This window comes from Lagopus muta, chromosome Z (assembly GCF_023343835.1).
Source record: "Lagopus muta isolate bLagMut1 chromosome Z, bLagMut1 primary, whole genome shotgun sequence".
Lineage (NCBI taxonomy): Eukaryota > Metazoa > Chordata > Aves > Galliformes > Phasianidae > Lagopus > Lagopus muta.
The window spans coordinates 14624569-14642012 of record NC_064472.1 but is presented as its reverse complement, the minus strand read 5'-3'; the positions used below and the strand labels follow the sequence as shown (position 1 = coordinate 14642012).

The 17444-nt window shown below is 42.2% G+C and overlaps 1 protein-coding gene across 3 annotated transcripts; it reads left to right on the top strand.

Moving 5' to 3' along the window:
• Nucleotides 1-7009: 7009 nt before the first annotated feature.
• HMGCS1 (3-hydroxy-3-methylglutaryl-CoA synthase 1) lies at nt 7010-16467 on the top strand. Of its 3 annotated transcripts, XM_048930894.1 has the most exons (11): nt 8354-8455; nt 9505-9962; nt 10312-10437; nt 10952-11116; nt 11771-11939; nt 12066-12236; nt 12928-13034; nt 13365-13490; nt 13804-13967; nt 14402-14508; nt 16219-16467. In XM_048930894.1, exons 1-10 carry the CDS (start codon nt 8415-8417, stop codon nt 14492-14494), a joined length of 1620 nt encoding a protein of 539 aa, XP_048786851.1. In that variant the 5' UTR covers nt 8354-8414; the 3' UTR covers nt 14495-14508; nt 16219-16467. The 3 variants fall into 3 exon arrangements, with proteins under 3 accessions (XP_048786852.1, XP_048786851.1, XP_048786850.1); XM_048930895.1 differs by lacking the exons at nt 8354-8455; nt 16219-16467 and adding an exon at nt 7010-7119 and having other exon boundaries at nt 14402-16164; XM_048930893.1 differs by lacking the exon at nt 16219-16467 and having other exon boundaries at nt 14402-16164.
• The last annotated feature ends 977 nt before the right edge of the window (nt 16468-17444 follow it).

Sequence of the window (17444 nt, the reverse complement as noted above, 5' to 3'; positions counted from 1 at the left end):
GTCAGAACAAGAGGCGATGGTTACAAATTAAAACACATGAAATTCAATCTGAACAAAATAAATCATTTTATTACTGTGAGGACAGTCAAAGACTGGAACAGGTTTTCAGAGAAACTGTGGAGTCTCCTACCTGTGGAGATACTCAAAACAACTGGGTACAGTCCTGGGCAATTTGCCTTAGTTGTTGCTGCTTGAGCAGGGAAGTTGGGCTAGATGACCTCAAGAGATCCCTTACAACTTCAACTATTCTGTGATACAGTCCAGCTATGAGTTGTCCCTTCATAACTATGCAATTTCTAACTTTGTTATTACTTTCTAGCTTTATTTCCTGAGGCCTTCAACTGTTGCACGAAAATCTCAGAAGAAATTCCTAAAGGAATTCTCCGAAGAGTGGAGAGATTTGAAGTCCAGAAACATGATGGCCTGTGCCACCTACATGCTGTTATGTAAGAGTTGCTTTGTGTGCTTCACTGTGAAAGGGGTACTATGAAGTTAAAGCTATTAGACATCATCAAAACCAGCAGAATCTTTGATGGATAGCAACAATTTAATGAAAAACAAGATTGTGAGTGGTTTAAGATTTGCCCGCCCTTGTGCTATTTGAATTCAAGACTGCTAACATTCAATTTCCATTTCAACAATAATATTACTATTCAGTCTGTAATAACTTTGACACTTGCTTTACTTTTAGAACTGAAAAAGAACTGTGCATTTTCATTCTCCATTTTATTTTTCCAATTCTTGATTATATTAATTACCTCAGATTTACACATAAGCTGTTTACAATTAATTTACTTTTTTTTTTTTTGCTAGTACAGTATCACAGTGTTTATGTAAAAATGATAAATTTGAAACACATCCTGGACATATTTATTTCTAGACATTTACATTTGCTGGATAATCATCACAGTAGTAATAGTAAAGTCTTCTACTTATTTTTTGGCAATGAAAATGTACTGGTTTGCACTGTGGTTCTCTTCAGAGCCACTGAAATGGGAACATTCTTTTTTCAGATTTTGAAAGATACTATAATTATGAAAACCTTAGATACCAACATTTACTGTATCTGACACCAGACAGAACCAAAGTGATGATAAGATTAAGCATTTTGATGATGCTTTTATATTTGAATGATAAGTATAATAGATTTTTGTTGTTTTGTTTTGTTTACGCTTTTCCTCTAACTGATTTTTGCTCTGTCAGCCTCCATATAGAAGGCAGAAAGTTCTGTGTAAGCCCACGGATTAAAAGACTTAAAAAATGGATGAAGAAGAATAAACACAAGATCCCCAGAAAAAGACATCATGGAAGAAAACAGAGAAGAACCAAAACATTGAAAAAAGAAGAGAATAAACAGTAACAAGAAGCAAGCCCCATAATGAAGGTACCTGTGGCATACAGAACTGTGAACAAAGTTACCAGACTGCATCAAGGATGGATGATTACACCATTAAAATGACCTTTCAAATATCTATGTGCTAGACGAACCATCACCTGTAAACAAGAATAATGTTGGGCCAACTACAAACAAAACAGCAAAATGGTGTTCCTGAAAGTGTCTTGCAGCAAGTGCTCTGCTGTCCCTCCAAATCTATGGATGCACTTAAATCCTCCCCTCTCCAACTCTGTTTTCATTGCTACCTCCCTTGATTTTTACTTGACGTGCCAATATTCCTTCTCAGTGCTCCATTCATCTAAGCTCCTTTTTTGTCCCTACTGGCATCTTTTTTTTTTCTGCAATACCTTTGTGCTGTTGCCTCTTTTGTTTCTACTCTTTCAGTCATTAACTATGATTTTTTTCTTAACTAGTCTTACAGATACCTTTCCAGATACTACTCTATGATGGCCTACACATTCTTTGCCTATTTCAAACACTTCCTGCTCTCAGCCATTGTTATCACTGGAAACACTATCCAAAGCAATGCAGTAAAGATAATCCCTATTGCTTTTGTTCATTTCATTCCCTCTTTACTGCATTTGATAAATTAGTTCCTCAGAGTTATCTCTAGTATTTGTTTTTTTTCATTTTATGTCTAACTTCATACTGCAAACATGGGAGAATGCTTGGCAAATGACAGTAGATAGAACAATCTGTAATTCCTCTAAATAAAGTAAAGATGAACATCTATATCAAGGTTGCTAGAGAATGAATAGCATATGTCCACAGATACATATCTGATGAAAGGAACTCTTTCCAAAACAGATAAAAGACAACAAGAAGCATAATTATAATCTCTGATGAGCCAACAGTGTCCTAACAGAGATGAGGCAACTCTTCTTTCAGTTTCTGGGGAATACTGTGTACTGGCACAGCTCCACCCTGCTGCCAGGAGTAGGAGAACATTCTGATCATACACAGGAGTTCTTCATCCCCACTGCCTCGTGCTGCACGATGGGGTGGCCTGGATGATACAAACTGAAATGATGCTTGATTTAGCCATTTCATTTCTATCCTGATGCTGCTCTAAGTGCATGTCATATGTACACAGCACATGTGTATTAGAATCCAAACCTAATGGGGCCAGGTCAGCAGACTGTCATGAATACTAAATTGCTGCAAACATATTACACTGTTTTGTCAATTTCTTTTCTTCCTCATGCTCTAATGATTCCAAATTTTACCTTCATTCTTCTCTCTTGAGTAACAGATTTCCAGGAGGGCTGATGACGATGTCTCAGCTCCTCATATTCTTTCCATCAACACAACCAGTGGTTTTAGTGCATGTGGGCTTTACCTAAGTATGGACTAAAGTACTGTCTGTACTCTAATTTCCGTGACTGTTCTATCATAGATATTCAGCATATTCAGAAAAACAGCAAATTGGGATATAACTGTAGTTCTGTAGTTTTTGATAACTGAAATTGCTGCAGTGCCACAGATATTTTAAGACCCAGAGAGATATGCAACTTAAATGCAATTACAATTCTTGCCTTTATCAAGCTACTTTAAAAGACAGACTTTGATAGTTTTGTTTATATCTTTCAGTTCTTTGGAGTGTTCATTATCTCATATAAGGTTCTTATGGATACTTTAGATCAAATAGAGAGATTACGAGAAGGTAGAAGTCATCTCCAAGCGGACAAGTGTATTTTGGCTGGGTTCCTTTGCATTCTTTTGGAAACTGAAATTAGGAATAATTTCTACAAATCATTCAATGTAAAAAGCTTTCCATAACATTGGTATATAAAATATCAAGGCAACACTTTAAAGATCCACTCTCTGGTAGAGTAGGTTTATTCCTGAACCCTGACACACAAGTATGACAAAGAACCATCCAGCTAGCAAACCTTCAGTTAGGAGATGTCACACCCTCTGTACTTGAGTGTTATTTTTGACCTTTGCTATTTTGTACTTGGCAACAAAATAAAATCAAATTTTTTTTTCCAGTAAAGTCATCTCAACGTTGTGTTTTGCAGAACGTCACTACAGCACATGACTTTGTCTTCCCAAAAATGCTAGTTTAAGCTATCTTTTCAATTAATTCAGGTACCCAAAGATGCAGCCAGTTGCTTCTGAATGCACTGAATATTTTAGTGACTTAGAAGTCTGGTTTCCATTGAATTCCATTCAAAATGGGCTTATGATTCATTTAATATTCTTGGAAATTCCAAGTTTTAAGAAACATCCTTAGTATCTGGCTGTTCATTTATTTTAAGTAATTAAACTAACATAATAGGCTGTCTCTCTAGGAAGCTTAAGAAAAAAAGCTACCACAGGAATGACTGCCTAAGAATTTCCAGAAGTAACAGAAGTAAAGAAGTTGTTGGGAGACAGCTTTTGAGACAAAACCAGAACCCTAAATTTGATACACTGACTTAAAACCAGGAGGAGAATCATCAGAGAGCACACATGCTTCCTTCCTTGGGAGGTCCTACTTCTGCATAAGTGAAAAATGGTAAGAGAGACTCAACTCCAAACTCCTGTCAAAATACACTCGAATGATGAATGGGAGGAAAAGGAAGCGTTTGTCCTCTCCCTGCCAACATCCTTGCATGTTGCTGCTACATGGTTCTTCTGAGTTATTGTAGGTTTCTTTGGTAACATAGCATCTTTACTAAATGATTCCTCGTTTGTTAGGTTTCCCATTCTGTGGCTACTATGACAATGTGCAGCATTCATTCTGGCGTGTTAGTCCGAACATACCAAAGCAGTCTCTATTACAGTCTCTATTGAAAATATCACTGTTTCTTCGGTCATAAAAGGAGAATGACTTGCATTCTCACCAGCAGGGGTGAAAACGGTGGCAATCACATGTCTGGAGAATAAATTGGTAGATGAGTATAATTAATTACCTAAGAGATCTAGAACAAGTTCCACCAACAACTTTATTATTCTTACTGCAATCTCTTTGAGAAATCCATATAAAATGACTGTAGCCAATTCCACTGCAAGAGCAGATCCTTTCTTGCAGAGATAATAGCAGTGTTTTATAAGAATTACCATACATACACCCAATGATAGGATAATCAGATCTGAAGCCTTGTAAAGCTGAAGAAAAAGAATAATACTATTGACAACAGTTATAGAAGAAATCATACTGATTAAATTAGAAGTAATAATAAACCTTAGGCTATTAAATGCTGCCAAAAGCTACTAAGTTAGTCATCAAACCAGTCTGCAAGAGGAGGTCATCTGAACTTGATGTAAATTTAAATCTGCACTTTGATCCAGAAACATCCTTAGGAGACAAATACATTGCTTTTACCAGTATAGATTAAACATGGTCCCTGAATTTAACGTTTTAAAAATTATTTTTAAAAGTAGGACTGAATTACTTCTACAGATTCTGTTTTAAAATTCTGAAAATCCAGCAACTGGCTTTCTCTTATCGTTTGTAAGGTGTAATCTTGAAATGTGCTTTTCTACAGTCACAGTAGGAGAACGTGGTTATAATTCTGTTGGCTTCAGGTAGCTGATCTTTTTATTTTTGCTGCAAATACATTCTTCTAGATCAATAGTAATGATGTTGTGCATGTCTACGTCATTCTATCTTCTACAACATGGAAAGTAAATACAAAAGATGGTGGAAAGTCATTCATAATCCTGCATCATGGAAAAGAAGGCAGTAATACGGATTATCTAAACAAACTACGCAGTCATTTTGACACTTTTTCTTGATTAGATATGTATAGATTTAATAAAATTCACAAGATTGCTATTTACATCTGCATATGTTGTTGACAACACACAAAAACAATTTATCAACAATTTTATCAAATAAAAAATGATAACTAAAAAAAAAACCCAAGCGACAACAAGCTTGCAGGCAAGCACAGTTAAGCTGTCAGGAAGCAGTGCAGAAAGGCTGCCCTTAAAGGGCAGAAGGGCCAGGAGCTGAGTATGACAAGGAGAGCGGGGCACTGGCCTTGCTGGCAAAGGCATGCTATCATAGCACCCAAACAGAAGAGCGGGGCAGAGCCAGTGGCAGCAGGTGGGTCAGCCAGGAGTCCAGATTTCCAGATGAGTCTGCTGTGGTGGGGTGGGTTTAAGGGCCAGCTCAGAAGTCAAGCCAAGGGGTCAGAAGCAGTAAGGGATGTAGCAGCTCTGGAATGAAGGGGAAAGGTGAGTAAGAAGGCTTCTCACAGCTCCCTGCCGCATACCTCTTGGCAGTCCCTTACAAGGGTACGAGCTGTTGGAGCCGGCCTTGCACAGACAGCTAAACTAAGGTGGTGGGGAAGGTTTGCAAAGCCCCTGGGTGTGCTTGCAGTCCTGACGTACAATCTTGCCAATTCAACACTATGTCTTGCTCCATGGCTCCAAAGAACCATGCGAGGAAACATTCTGCCGCTGAGGTACATGATAGGCTGGCATTAGCAACCCATTTTGGACAAGGAAACATTGAACTTTCTGACACTACTTCTGTTTGGTCTATGGGCATGGAAAGTACAGTGTATTCATATGACATAATTACATCATGGCCCATCAAGTTTGCATTTTGTCACCGTGTTCTTTCAGGTTTGCAGATGGTACTGGATTGTACACCAACTGACGCAAGTTTGTCAGAAAACTGCAGAGTAACAAGTGCAAACAAAACTCAGTTTCTCAGTAGTATTTCTCAATTCTTGCACTGTGAAGATTTGTGACAAATTTCTGTTTCTACATGATGATTACAGAACAGTTACAAGACCCAAAGAAACAAGACAGGCGCTAAGGCTCTCCATGGGATCTTTCCCCGTGCTTTCACACAGTTTCCACCTGCCCGTGTGATGGCAGAAATCACTGGGCCGGGTGATGCGATGTGTCAGGAGAGCCAGGTACTGCCTTCTGCTCGTTGCAGCAATCACCAGCTGCCAAGGGAGTGTACTCCCTCGGTGTTTTACAACCAGCGTGTCCAGGTCTTAAAATCGGTATGCGACTTTTATCGAGCCATTTCCCATTTGCAACACTCGTACTCGCAGAGCCAGCAGGGAGGAGGCCTGCGGGGACTTGCGCAGCGAGGGGCAGCAATGAAACCCCCGCGCGGCCCCGCGCACCGGCCGGCTGCGACCGCCGCCTCAGGGGCGGCTCGGCACTCTCCACGCTCCCGAACCGGGGTGCGGCGTGCCGGCCCGGGGCCGCCCCCAGACCCAGCTTCGCGGCCTTTCTGCGGCTCCCGCCTCACGGGGCCAGGCCCAGGTGACACAAGTGACACAAGTGACACACGCGACAAGCGCGACACGACGCGACACGAGCGGGCGAGCCGCTCTCGCCGGGCCCGGCGGGCCTCGCCCCGTTGCCAGGCAACAGGCTCCTCGCCTCGCCGGGGACCGGCAGCCGTCCTACTCTCACCCGCGGTCGGCAGCGCGCTCTCATTGGTTGTCCGCGCGCTGCGCTCGGCTCCCATTGAGCGCCCGCTGCCTCTGCCGCGTTCTCATTGGCGCGCTGCCCTCTGGCCACGCCGCGTCACTTTCTCACACCATTCCCCCCGCCTTCTCTTGCGGCCGCCTGGCGGCCGGAGGGCGGGACCTATGCGTCGGCAGCCGTGATTGGTCGGAGGAGCAGCCGCTCAGGTCGTGGGCGGGAGCCCGGGCGGCGGGGCAATTTAAAGGCGCCGCGTGCCGGCTGCCTGTGTCTGCTTGTCCTCTTGTGTGTCTGTGTGCGAGCGCGCCCAGCGATAGCGGAGCCATCGCCTTGTGCAGGTGAGAACCGCTGGGCAGCGCGGCGGTCCCTCAGCGGGGCCGGGCTGGGGTCAGCGTAGCTGGGGCGGGCGCTGTACGCCGGCTGCGGCGCGTATGGGGCAGAGCCCGGGGCGGGGGGGTGAGGAGAGGATAGGGCTGCCAGGTACGGGGCTGATGGGGAGCAGGCTTGCTTTTGGGTTTTATAACTTTCAGCCGAGCGTTTCCTGCCTTTTAAAAAGCTGTCAGGAAATGCTAACGCTAAATTATAGGGGAAAAAAAACTACTAATAAAGACAACGAAAACCACTAACTGCAGTGGGAAGATGCGTTTCTGTATCTGGGTACCCCAGCAGAAAGTTATAGCTTTTCGTGCTCCTTGCTCCCTATGTAATCGTGATGGGATGCGAAACAAACCACAACCAGCCTCATTACTCCTTGTTCATCTTAGACTGAGAACGCCTTTTCTTCCCAGAGCGAGCGTACAAAGCCAGGCGTTCACACTGCGGTACAGCCGGTAGCCCTGGCTGTTGCTCTGTCGGGTGTGTTTGGTGAGCTGCTGTGAGGACACAGCACCACTTGCCTCTGTTTTTTTTCTTCTGTAAAAAGCCTTTGGATGAGAGAACTGCAGAAACTATACGGGATTAAATGCTGCTGCTTGTCTCCAGTGTCTGCAAAGGGCAAGCTCAAGAGGCATTTGGGCAGTGCTCAGTGGCGTGCTGTGACCTGGGGTGAGCGCCGAGCTGGTCAGGCAGCTGGACGCAACGATCTGAGAAGGTCCCATCCAGCTGAAAGGGAGCACGGAAGCACACAGGCTCCTGCTGGCTCTGGGGACGCGGCTCAGTCCGGCCTCACTCAGGCGGCACAGATCTCATGTCTGAGGTGTCGGTTTGTTCGCGGCTCCTCACCACTGCCTGCGCAGATGTGGGTGCTGGAAGCAGGCAGTGGAGACAGCAGTCATTCGGCTTTCCGGCTACGTTCAAGCCCGATAAATCCAACCTTCCGAAGGCTCCCTGCAGCGAGCGGTCCTGCGCGGCCACCGAGCATCCCCAGGCTCCGCGTGAGCTCCGCTCACGGGGTGGGGTTGCACCGCCCTCGCAGCTCCGGCCACAGCACGCAGCGTATATCTGCTCTGCTCCTCCCGAGCAGCGCACGTTCGGAGTGCTCCCGAGAAGGCGGCTGAAAGCCGAGGGCGGCCCCGCCCTCTGTCCGGCTCCCAGGTGCCGCGCAGTGCCCGCGTGGCGCGCTCCCGGCGCATCGGAGGGGGCGCGCGGTCGGAGCTCCGCGCGTGCGCACATCTCCGGCTGGCGGGAGCCGCGCATGCGCCCGCGCTGGCGGCCGGCCATGGGCTTCCGCAGCGTGTAGGTACCGGGGCTGTGCGGCTCCGCGGGGAGCGCTCGGCTTGGGGGGAGCGGGGCGCGGCGCGGCAGGGCACGGCCCGGCCCGGCCCGAACGCGGGAAGAGCGGAGCGGGCGGGCGCGGCTCCCTCCGCCCGGCGGCGGCCTCTGCCCGCGCCCGGGTCCCGGTAACCTTGAGGACGCCGCGTCCGGACGGACGGGCTGCGAACGGTTCCGGGCGGCGCGTCCCCACTGCACTGCCTGCGGGCGGGAGCGCGCCTTCGGTGCTTTCCCTGCGGCGGTCGCGGCGCGCGTCTTGTGCGGTAGTTTCTGGGTGGAGGGGCCGCGTTCCGGTACGGGCTGAGCACGGCGCTGGAAGGAGCGCGGTGAGCTCCCTGGAACGGTCGCCGCGCTCATCTGTTGCGTTACGGGGACGTAGCGGAGCCCGGCGCTGCGCGGGTCAGCGCCGCTCAGGCCCGGTGGCTGCGGCGCCCCCCGACTGCCGAGCGGCGCTGGGGAAAACAAAAGCAAAACCCGGCTGCCTGGCGCGTGAGCGAAACGGACCGCTCTGCATGAAAATAAAGGCAGTTCGGAACCGTTCTGTCCCGTTCCAAGGCTCACCTCTCCTGCGTGTGCTCGTTCTCGGTCAGCAACGTTTAAAAATAATAAATAATAAAAGATCAGCGTAGCTTTTTTGTGTAAAACTGAGAGCTGTGTACAGGAATAGAATAGCATGTGTGTAGACTGATGTTTCTGAAATGCTTTCATCATGTATTTTGCTCCATGAAATGGCAGTGGCAAAGTACATCAAGCTCTGGTGCTGAAATAAAAATAATATATAAAAAAACCAAACTTATTAACATAAAATGTTATACAATTTATAATGACATTTACGGTATATTCAGACCAAAAATCTCTGAGGTTTGCCTTTGGCAAACAAATTTGCAGAATACCTGAAACTTTACCCTGAAACTTTATCTTTTCTGTAAACCTGCAGAAGGATGGAGCATATAAAATATGTTGGTGATGATGTATGTGAGTAAATGAGCTGTTTGTTTGTTCTTTGCTTATAGATCTGCCACGATGCCCGGGTCTCTTCCAGTGAACACTGAATCCTGCTGGCCCAAAGATGTGGGTATTGTTGCACTGGAAATATATTTTCCCTCTCAGTATGTTGACCAGACAGAGCTGGAGAAGTATGACGGTGTGGATGCAGGCAAATACACCATTGGGTTAGGCCAGTCAAAGATGGGCTTCTGCTCTGACCGAGAGGATATCAATTCCCTCTGTTTGACTGTGGTTCAGAAGCTTATGGAGAGGAACAGCCTATCCTACGACTGCATTGGGAGACTGGAAGTTGGAACGGAGACAATAATTGATAAATCAAAATCGGTGAAGACTGTCCTGATGCAGCTGTTTGAAGAATCTGGTAATACAGATGTAGAAGGAATTGACACAACCAATGCGTGCTATGGAGGCACTGCTGCTCTTTTTAATGCTGTTAATTGGATTGAGTCCAGTTCTTGGGATGGTAAGTTCAGGGTATTTTTTTTTAGGAGTTGCATCATTCTCTACCATTGAGTAGTCTGCTTAACCATATAAAACCCGGAGGGCAAACTATCAGAGTCTTAAATGTTCTGGATGTTTGCCACTAGTTAATTATGTACAAGAGATAACAACATGGATAATCACTAGATAATCATCTTTTCCTTTAAGTTTTCCTTCACTTTTCCTGCCAATAAAGTGAAAGGGAGGAAGGGATTCAAGAGACCCTTAATCCTGGAGTCTTACCCTCAGTAACCAAAGGCTGAAAAATCACTGTTGGATGTTAAAATATGGATTCATGGCTATTTGTCTTTGTTATTTCTGTGTTCTTACAGGACGCTATGCACTTGTTGTTGCTGGAGACATTGCCGTGTATGCCACTGGAAATGCCAGGCCAACAGGTGGAGCTGGTGCTGTTGCTATGCTAGTTGGTCCAAATGCTCCTCTAATTTTTGAGAGAGGTTAGTCCTGTGAGAAAATAAACACTTTTCCACCAGATACCAGGTTCATTCTAAAGCTTGTCCTTTTTTTCTTTTTTTTTTTCCTGGGGTGTTTGAAGGTTGGATTAACCTCCATTAACGTCAGAAATTGCATTTGTCTCCTCTTGGTTTTGCTCACTTGGCCAAGTCCTAATGTAAGAAGCAGCAAGAACCTATTAAAGGTGCTTCTGTCCATTTTTTAATTTGGAGATTCTCCGATTAAAATTGACAAAGAATGGGCTAGAGCTGAGTAACAGAGCGCCCTATTTTCAAAAAGAAATTATTTGTTACCTTTTTGTTATGCTCAATTGTACTGTGCTTGAGTACCAGGTAACTGAAATCTGTTTCTGAAATATTACCTAGAAGGGCCTGAAGTCCTAAGAAAACCTATTTATTTAGGGCCAGATATTACTTGCTTTCCATGTTAAAGTATGTATTCAAACTGACTCAAAGGTTAATGAAGTAACTTTTGGCTTTGTTAAATTCTCTCCATCAGGATTGCGTGGAACCCACATGCAGCATGCTTATGACTTCTATAAACCAGATATGGTCTCTGAATATCCTGTAGTTGATGGCAAACTGTCTATACAGTGCTACCTCAGTGCATTAGATCGCTGCTATAGTGTTTATCGCAACAAGATCCATGCCCAGTGGCAAAAAGGTACGTCGCCTCTTAAGATGTTACTGCAGTTATGTAGATAATGTCTTCGAGTCTTAGCATTCTGTCTGACTAGTATAGTCCCATTTGTGTGTTCTGCAGTGGTTGGAATGCATGCTTTTCATCCTTAAGAAATTGTTATTTCTGTTCTGATATGTTTGAGGGCTTAGTAGTCAATAAAGATAGTAGTCTCTGCAGGCTTTTGTTGTTGTAATACTTGCTTAAGAGCATGTTATTTTACCCAGCCCTCTTAACATTTCTGATGCTAATATATAAATATTAAGTAATTATATTTTTTGTTTTTATTCAAATGTGTTTAGTAGTTGCTTCACCCATGCTAAGCAGCATAGGTTTGGGATTAGATAGATGAAGCAGAGTATTTCTTACTTTCAAAATGCTTGCCGGAAGTTCTGAGTTTTGTAAAGCATATAGCTGTTTCTTCTAACAGGGCAAATGTTAGTTGGTGCATGAGATCTATAAGAATTAGAATTTTAAACAGAAGTTTTGGCAGCATTTTAAATGTACCTGCTAGCAGGAGTTAGACTTCTGCATTTTGTATGTTGACATAGAGATGTCTGGATCATGCCATCCAACTATTTTATTTTAATAGATGAATACAAAAAATAATTTCTAACACAAGTTTCCTGCCACTTCCAGAGGGGACAGACAGACGTTTCACCTTGAATGATTTTGGATTCATGATCTTTCATTCTCCCTACTGTAAACTGGTACAGAAGTCTGTGGCAAGGCTATTGCTGAATGACTTTCTCAGTGACCAGAATGCAGAAACAGCAAATGGTGTTTTCAGTGGTCTGGAAGCTTTCAGGTGAGAATGGCTGCTGTTTTCTTTATTCAGATGGTATTAACTTGGTAAACATCAGAGATGGTTTTTCCTTCCTGTTGTTTGTTTTAATAATGGTTTCTGACCACTTTTTTTTTTTTTTCCAAATAGGGATGTAAAGCTTGAAGATACATATTTTGACAGGGATGTGGAAAAAGCTTTTATGAAAGCTAGTGCAGAGCTCTTCAATCAGAAAACCAAAGCTTCTTTACTTGTGTCCAATCAGAATGGAAACATGTACACGCCTTCAGTCTACGGTTGCCTTGCTTCTCTTCTAGCCCAGTAAGCATAAAATTGTAAAATCAAAGTCATAGCTTTCTGTATGTAAGCATATTTCTTTTGGAAAACCCTCTGTAAAAGTACATGTAGCAAATATTTACCTATTAGGTTGCCTTAATTAGAAAAACTGTTACAAAATTATTCTACAAACACAATTAGTTCAAGTGACAAGTGTAGTCAAAATTTCTGTGTCAGAAGCTGATCAAAAGCACTGCTTACTGCTTTTCAAAGCTGGATCTCAAATTTTAATGTGCCATACCTTCTACTAGCCTTTCTTCCTACACTGCTCCAAACAACCCAGTACCATGTTATGGCTTTTTTGTTGTTTTTAAATATTGAAAACTTAGTTTGCATGCAGCATTATTTTCTAAACCGGTAGTCTAGTATCCTCTTTTCTCTTTTTGTTACTTTCCATTCCAAGGTGTGAATGTTCCTTTTAGGATATTTGTCACTTGCAAAAATCGTTTGCTTTGTAGATAATCGTATGCAGAGCATTTCTTTGATCTTTTTTGCTTAGGCAGATTTGAAAATCATGGTGTTGAAATCCTCTTTCATTCGTGTAAGACCCTGAATTGTTATTGTAGCAGATACAATCTGCTGGCAGCTTTTTCTAAGTCAGCTGCACTTTCTGGTTATTTTAAAACTTGCACCTTGGCCTTACTCTCACTTTAACCAGCTGTTGTTTGATTTACAGATACTCTCCAGAGCACCTTGCAGGACAAAGAATTAGTGTGTTCTCCTATGGCTCTGGTTTTGCTGCTACACTGTATTCCATCAGAGTTACACAGGATGCCACTCCTGGTGAGTAAAAGGAGATGTAGATTAACTCCTTTGCATAGCTTACCTTTGTTTGCTTTGTTGTATTACCCATCAGCTTAAGTAAACCTGTTGAACAGTGCTTAATTACAGTCATATAAAGTATTCCCTAGAGCAGGATCACCTTTAAAGTATCTCCTTAGGCAAATAGATTGCATTTTCAGATGCTACAAGAGTTTTGCTCAAGCTGTTAGGAATATTTGTAACTAACTAGAAGTTCAGCTTCAATAATGGAAAATGTCCTGAACAGTCATGCAGTGCTGATGTGCTGTGCTTAGCACTGGTGCTACCCTACATTATAATTTTATGTTGTAGGTTCTGCACTGGACAAAATTACTGCCAGCCTTTCTGATCTTAAAGCAAGACTTGACTCAAGAAAATGCATTGCACCTGATGTCTTTGCTGAAAACATGAAGATTAGACAGGAGACACATCACTTGGGTAAGAACGTTGTAAATATAAAACGTTACTAATCCTACAGCAAAATACTTACTACAAAATTTGCATGGCTATCACTAAATGTTTTGGGTGTAGAATGAAGTAGATATCCAACTTTTTCTACACCTGTATGCCTTGTAAAGGTATTTTTAGTAGTTTATGTTTATTGGCCTGATGTGACATGTGACTGCAGTGAAAATGCAGACTTGGTTTTTTTTTACTTCAAACTGCAGCACCTGATGGCCGCTGTTGCATAAAACGCTCAACAGGAACCAGCTGACAGCACATCATTGGCCTTTTTTTTCTTTGTTTACAGCCAACTATATTCCACAGTGTTCAGTAGAAGATCTCTTTGAGGGAACGTGGTATCTTGTGCGTGTGGATGAGAAACACAGAAGAACATACGCGCGGCGCCCAGTTATGGTTGATGGACCCCTGGAGGCAGGAGTTGAAGTTGTCCACCCAGGCATTGTTCATGAGGTGAACACTGAGCGCTCTTTTAAAGTTTGATATAAATGGTTGAACGGTTTGTATGTTTGTCACGGCATGTGTACATGTGTTGAAAGAGGAAGGGGTTTTAAAAGTTCTTTCAAATGCTTTGTTAAAATATGTAACATAGAAACCAGAAATGTAAAAAAAAAAAAAAAAAAAAAAAAAAAAAAATCAAATCAAGCATGGGATTTTAAAAAGCACATTTCATCCTAACATGAATGAATGAAACTGCACAAGAATGAAACAAGAAGAAACAGACTCTTTTCACACGTTCATTTGCATGAGCCATGACCGATTTGAATGACTTAAGACCAAGCCATCCAGCATAGCATGAATGTTTTTCGGAAGTTGGACTAGCCATGAAGTGTGAATGTATGTGAACTAGAAACCTGTATTTAATGCTTTTTTTCCCTTCCTCTTAGCACATCCCAAGCCCTGCTAAGAAAGTGCCAAGAATCCCTGCAACAACAGAATCTGAAGGCGTTACTGTTGCCATTTCCAATGGGGAGCATTAAGATACCTCTGTGAGGTGGGAAATGGAAAAAGGTGTGAGGGTAGGATGAAAGAGTGGAAAGATTACAGTAGTACTGGAGTTTCACTATACAGTAGTACTTAATTGGAGCATGAAAAAGCTGTTTAAACTCCTTGAAAGGATTTGTCGTAATACTGCGTGCTGATATTTATAGTATTTTCAGAACACTAAAATCATTAATATACTGGGGATAGAGCAACTTGCTAGGGGCTTTGTGGATTCCTTAATGTGTCTGAATTTTTTAATTGCTGAGTAGTAGTAGTCTATTACAAGGTCTTTGTACATAGAAAAGAATGAATCTTCTGCTTGCTTTTCCCATGTTAAATGACTTGAAACCTCCACTGTTAACTTCTACTTGTACTTGCAAAAGTCTGAGCTTTTAATGTTAGGGTTCTCAGTGCCTTGACAGTAACTAGTCAGTCTTCTGAATACTGCACTTCTCTTTCCCTTTATTACCTTCCCTTTCTTATCCCAGTCTACCTCTCCTCACACCGTTGCTTTGGAAAAGGTATAGATCCAAATAACATTACTAGAAAAAAATTACTTTCCCTCCATCAGAATGACTGGTTCAAGAACACAAGGCTGATAGTTTCGCCCTTAAGAAACTCTGTAACTGACTACGTTAGTTACTTCGTAATTCCACCTACCATCCATTTTGTGCGTTCTATGCCTGCATTATAAATCATAGAAGCCTGCAGGGAAAGAGGAATTACAAGGGAGACAGACAGTTGTTCTTCATAAGAAATTTCTTGAACTGACTGATACGGCACTTTTTCAGGATTATTAAACTGTCACAGAAACATTTAAGGAAGCAGACTTCTAAAATAAAGCTCCTAGATATCATTAGAGTTGCTTTAATTGGTAATCTGAAAAAAAGATCGGTTTGGATGACCCAAACTTGGAACTCTGACCTCTTGCTATTCTTTGTATAATACATTTCTAAGAGACAGTTTCTAACTTTGAATTTGGCATTGTACTTTGAAGTTCTTCTCTCCATTGGGGATGTCGTAGAAGTGGTGTCTTTTCTTTCTTTCTTTTCTGAACATGCACGCTAGAAGCTATCCGTCTTGCAAGTAGTAGATACATATTACTTATGGGGATTATATTCTGGTAGCTTTTTAAAGCCCAGATTAGAAATAAACTATGACATGAGCCTTGTAAGCTTGTAATATATATTTAATTGAGCTAATGTATAGAATGAAGTTTTGTTAAACTTTATTTCTTTGCTAATTCTACAGAGCTACGCGTCTCATAAAGTAGCAAAAAATATTCATCTGTTTAAATCACAATCTTTTGTTGTGTAACAGTGTGTTTGTAATATCTGTCACTTACTAGGGTTTGGTAACTTGCTGTATTTGTACAGTCAAGCCTTGATAAAATTGATGTTTATAATTCGATGGATAATAATCTGTTTGTTCTGCTGAAAGTGATGGAGCAGTGATGCATGAAAATAGTGTTTGCAAGTATTTTGATTTAGTTTGCCCTCATGAAACTTGTCCTGGCACCAGAAAATAAAAATGCCATGGAACAAAAGTCCATTGCTGGCAGTGGACAAGCCAAGAACTGAGCTGCTACTGGCATAAAAAGTTAACCACAGGGACCTCACTGTGAGGCAGATCCATTATTAAAATAAAGTTTGAGATATTTGAAACATGCTGGAGTAGTGCTGACTTGTTGGGTTTTCAGGATGCAATTTTTCTTTAACAGGCAAGAAAGAGGAAACTGGCCTTATGAAAACTTGAAGTTCTGGGTTCACAGTCTTTGTGGATCTCCTGGATCGTTCTCTTTAATATTTCATTACAAAAAAAAAATGGAAAGAAAGAGTTGCTGAGGCTTGTGGAAAATCATTACTTCAAGGCTTTGTTTCAAGATAACTTAAGTGTTTTCAGGTGGCATCTGTTTATAGTGGAGAAATTCATTAACAGCCTATGAAATAAAATTAATCTCATTACTGTATTTTGAAAGGTAGTATTGTTTTATCTCCTCACAAAAACTGTGAAAGGGGATTGGTTCCTGCTTTTTGCATAGCTGAGTCTAGTTGAACCTCGTTTCCCACAAGTGGTTTTTCAAAGTCATCCTGTTGCTTATTGACATTACTCACTCTTTTTAAGGTCAACGAAACATCAGTCCCTGTAATAGACAAGGCATTCTGCTTTTATATTTGAGAGCACTAGATGTATCTCTAAACCTTTCAGTAATGTACTCACCTTAACTAAAATCATTCAGACTCTGCCTTAGCATAGGCATTTCAGTTGTGCCTGTTCAGAGGAAAGCTACTGCGCTTTTCCATTACTGCATTTGGGCTGGTTGATTAAAGTATAAATTACCTGAAAGATGGAGTGGGACATGGCAACATCTTGGTGACACTCAGGAAAAATTGGAATTGTCACGGTATCCAACTTTTAACTTCTAGTGGTCAAGAATATAAAAATCAGTTTTGCTACTAGCCTTCTTGCCCAAATAGTATGACAGAAGGCTAATACAGCTTGTAACTAGATTTTGGTATTGGCAACCCTCAGTTTACTTACAGCTATCTACTGCTAAAGCAAGAATTTCAGAGTTTAAGAGTATGCTTACATCTGTCTCTCTATTGGAGTGCAGCTCTATTCCAAGCATTTAGAGACTGTGAGAATCATACGAATTGTGGAAGATGTCAGGAGATTAATGGTTTGTAACCCAGCCAGTTAGGCACTAAAAACTGCAACCATACATGCATGCTACAGTAGCATATCTGAATTTGCCTTTGGACTGTGACAAATCAAGAACTGTAGTCAACAGCAGCACTGTTCTTTCTTTAATTAAAATGTAATTAGAGTTGTTTTTGTTTTTAATTTAGCAAGTTTAATTTGCTTAGGATGCTTTTAAGAATTTGCAGTCAGTTTTTTGTTTGAACTTAGTTCTCTGCAAAAACTGTCCTGTTTGCAGTAGTATAG

Bases quoted from the DNA above. Each gene is read 5' to 3' on its own strand.
- HMGCS1 (XM_048930894.1), top strand. From the start codon at position 8,415: ATGCGCCCGCGCTGGCGGCCGGCCATGGGCTTCCGCAGCGT. The intron at 10,438-10,951 runs GTTAGTCCTGTG...TCTCTCCATCAG, and splicing joins TCCTCTAATTTTTGAGAGAG to GATTGCGTGGAACCCACATG. The intron at 11,940-12,065 runs GTGAGAATGGCT...TTTTCCAAATAG, and splicing joins AGTGGTCTGGAAGCTTTCAG to GGATGTAAAGCTTGAAGATA.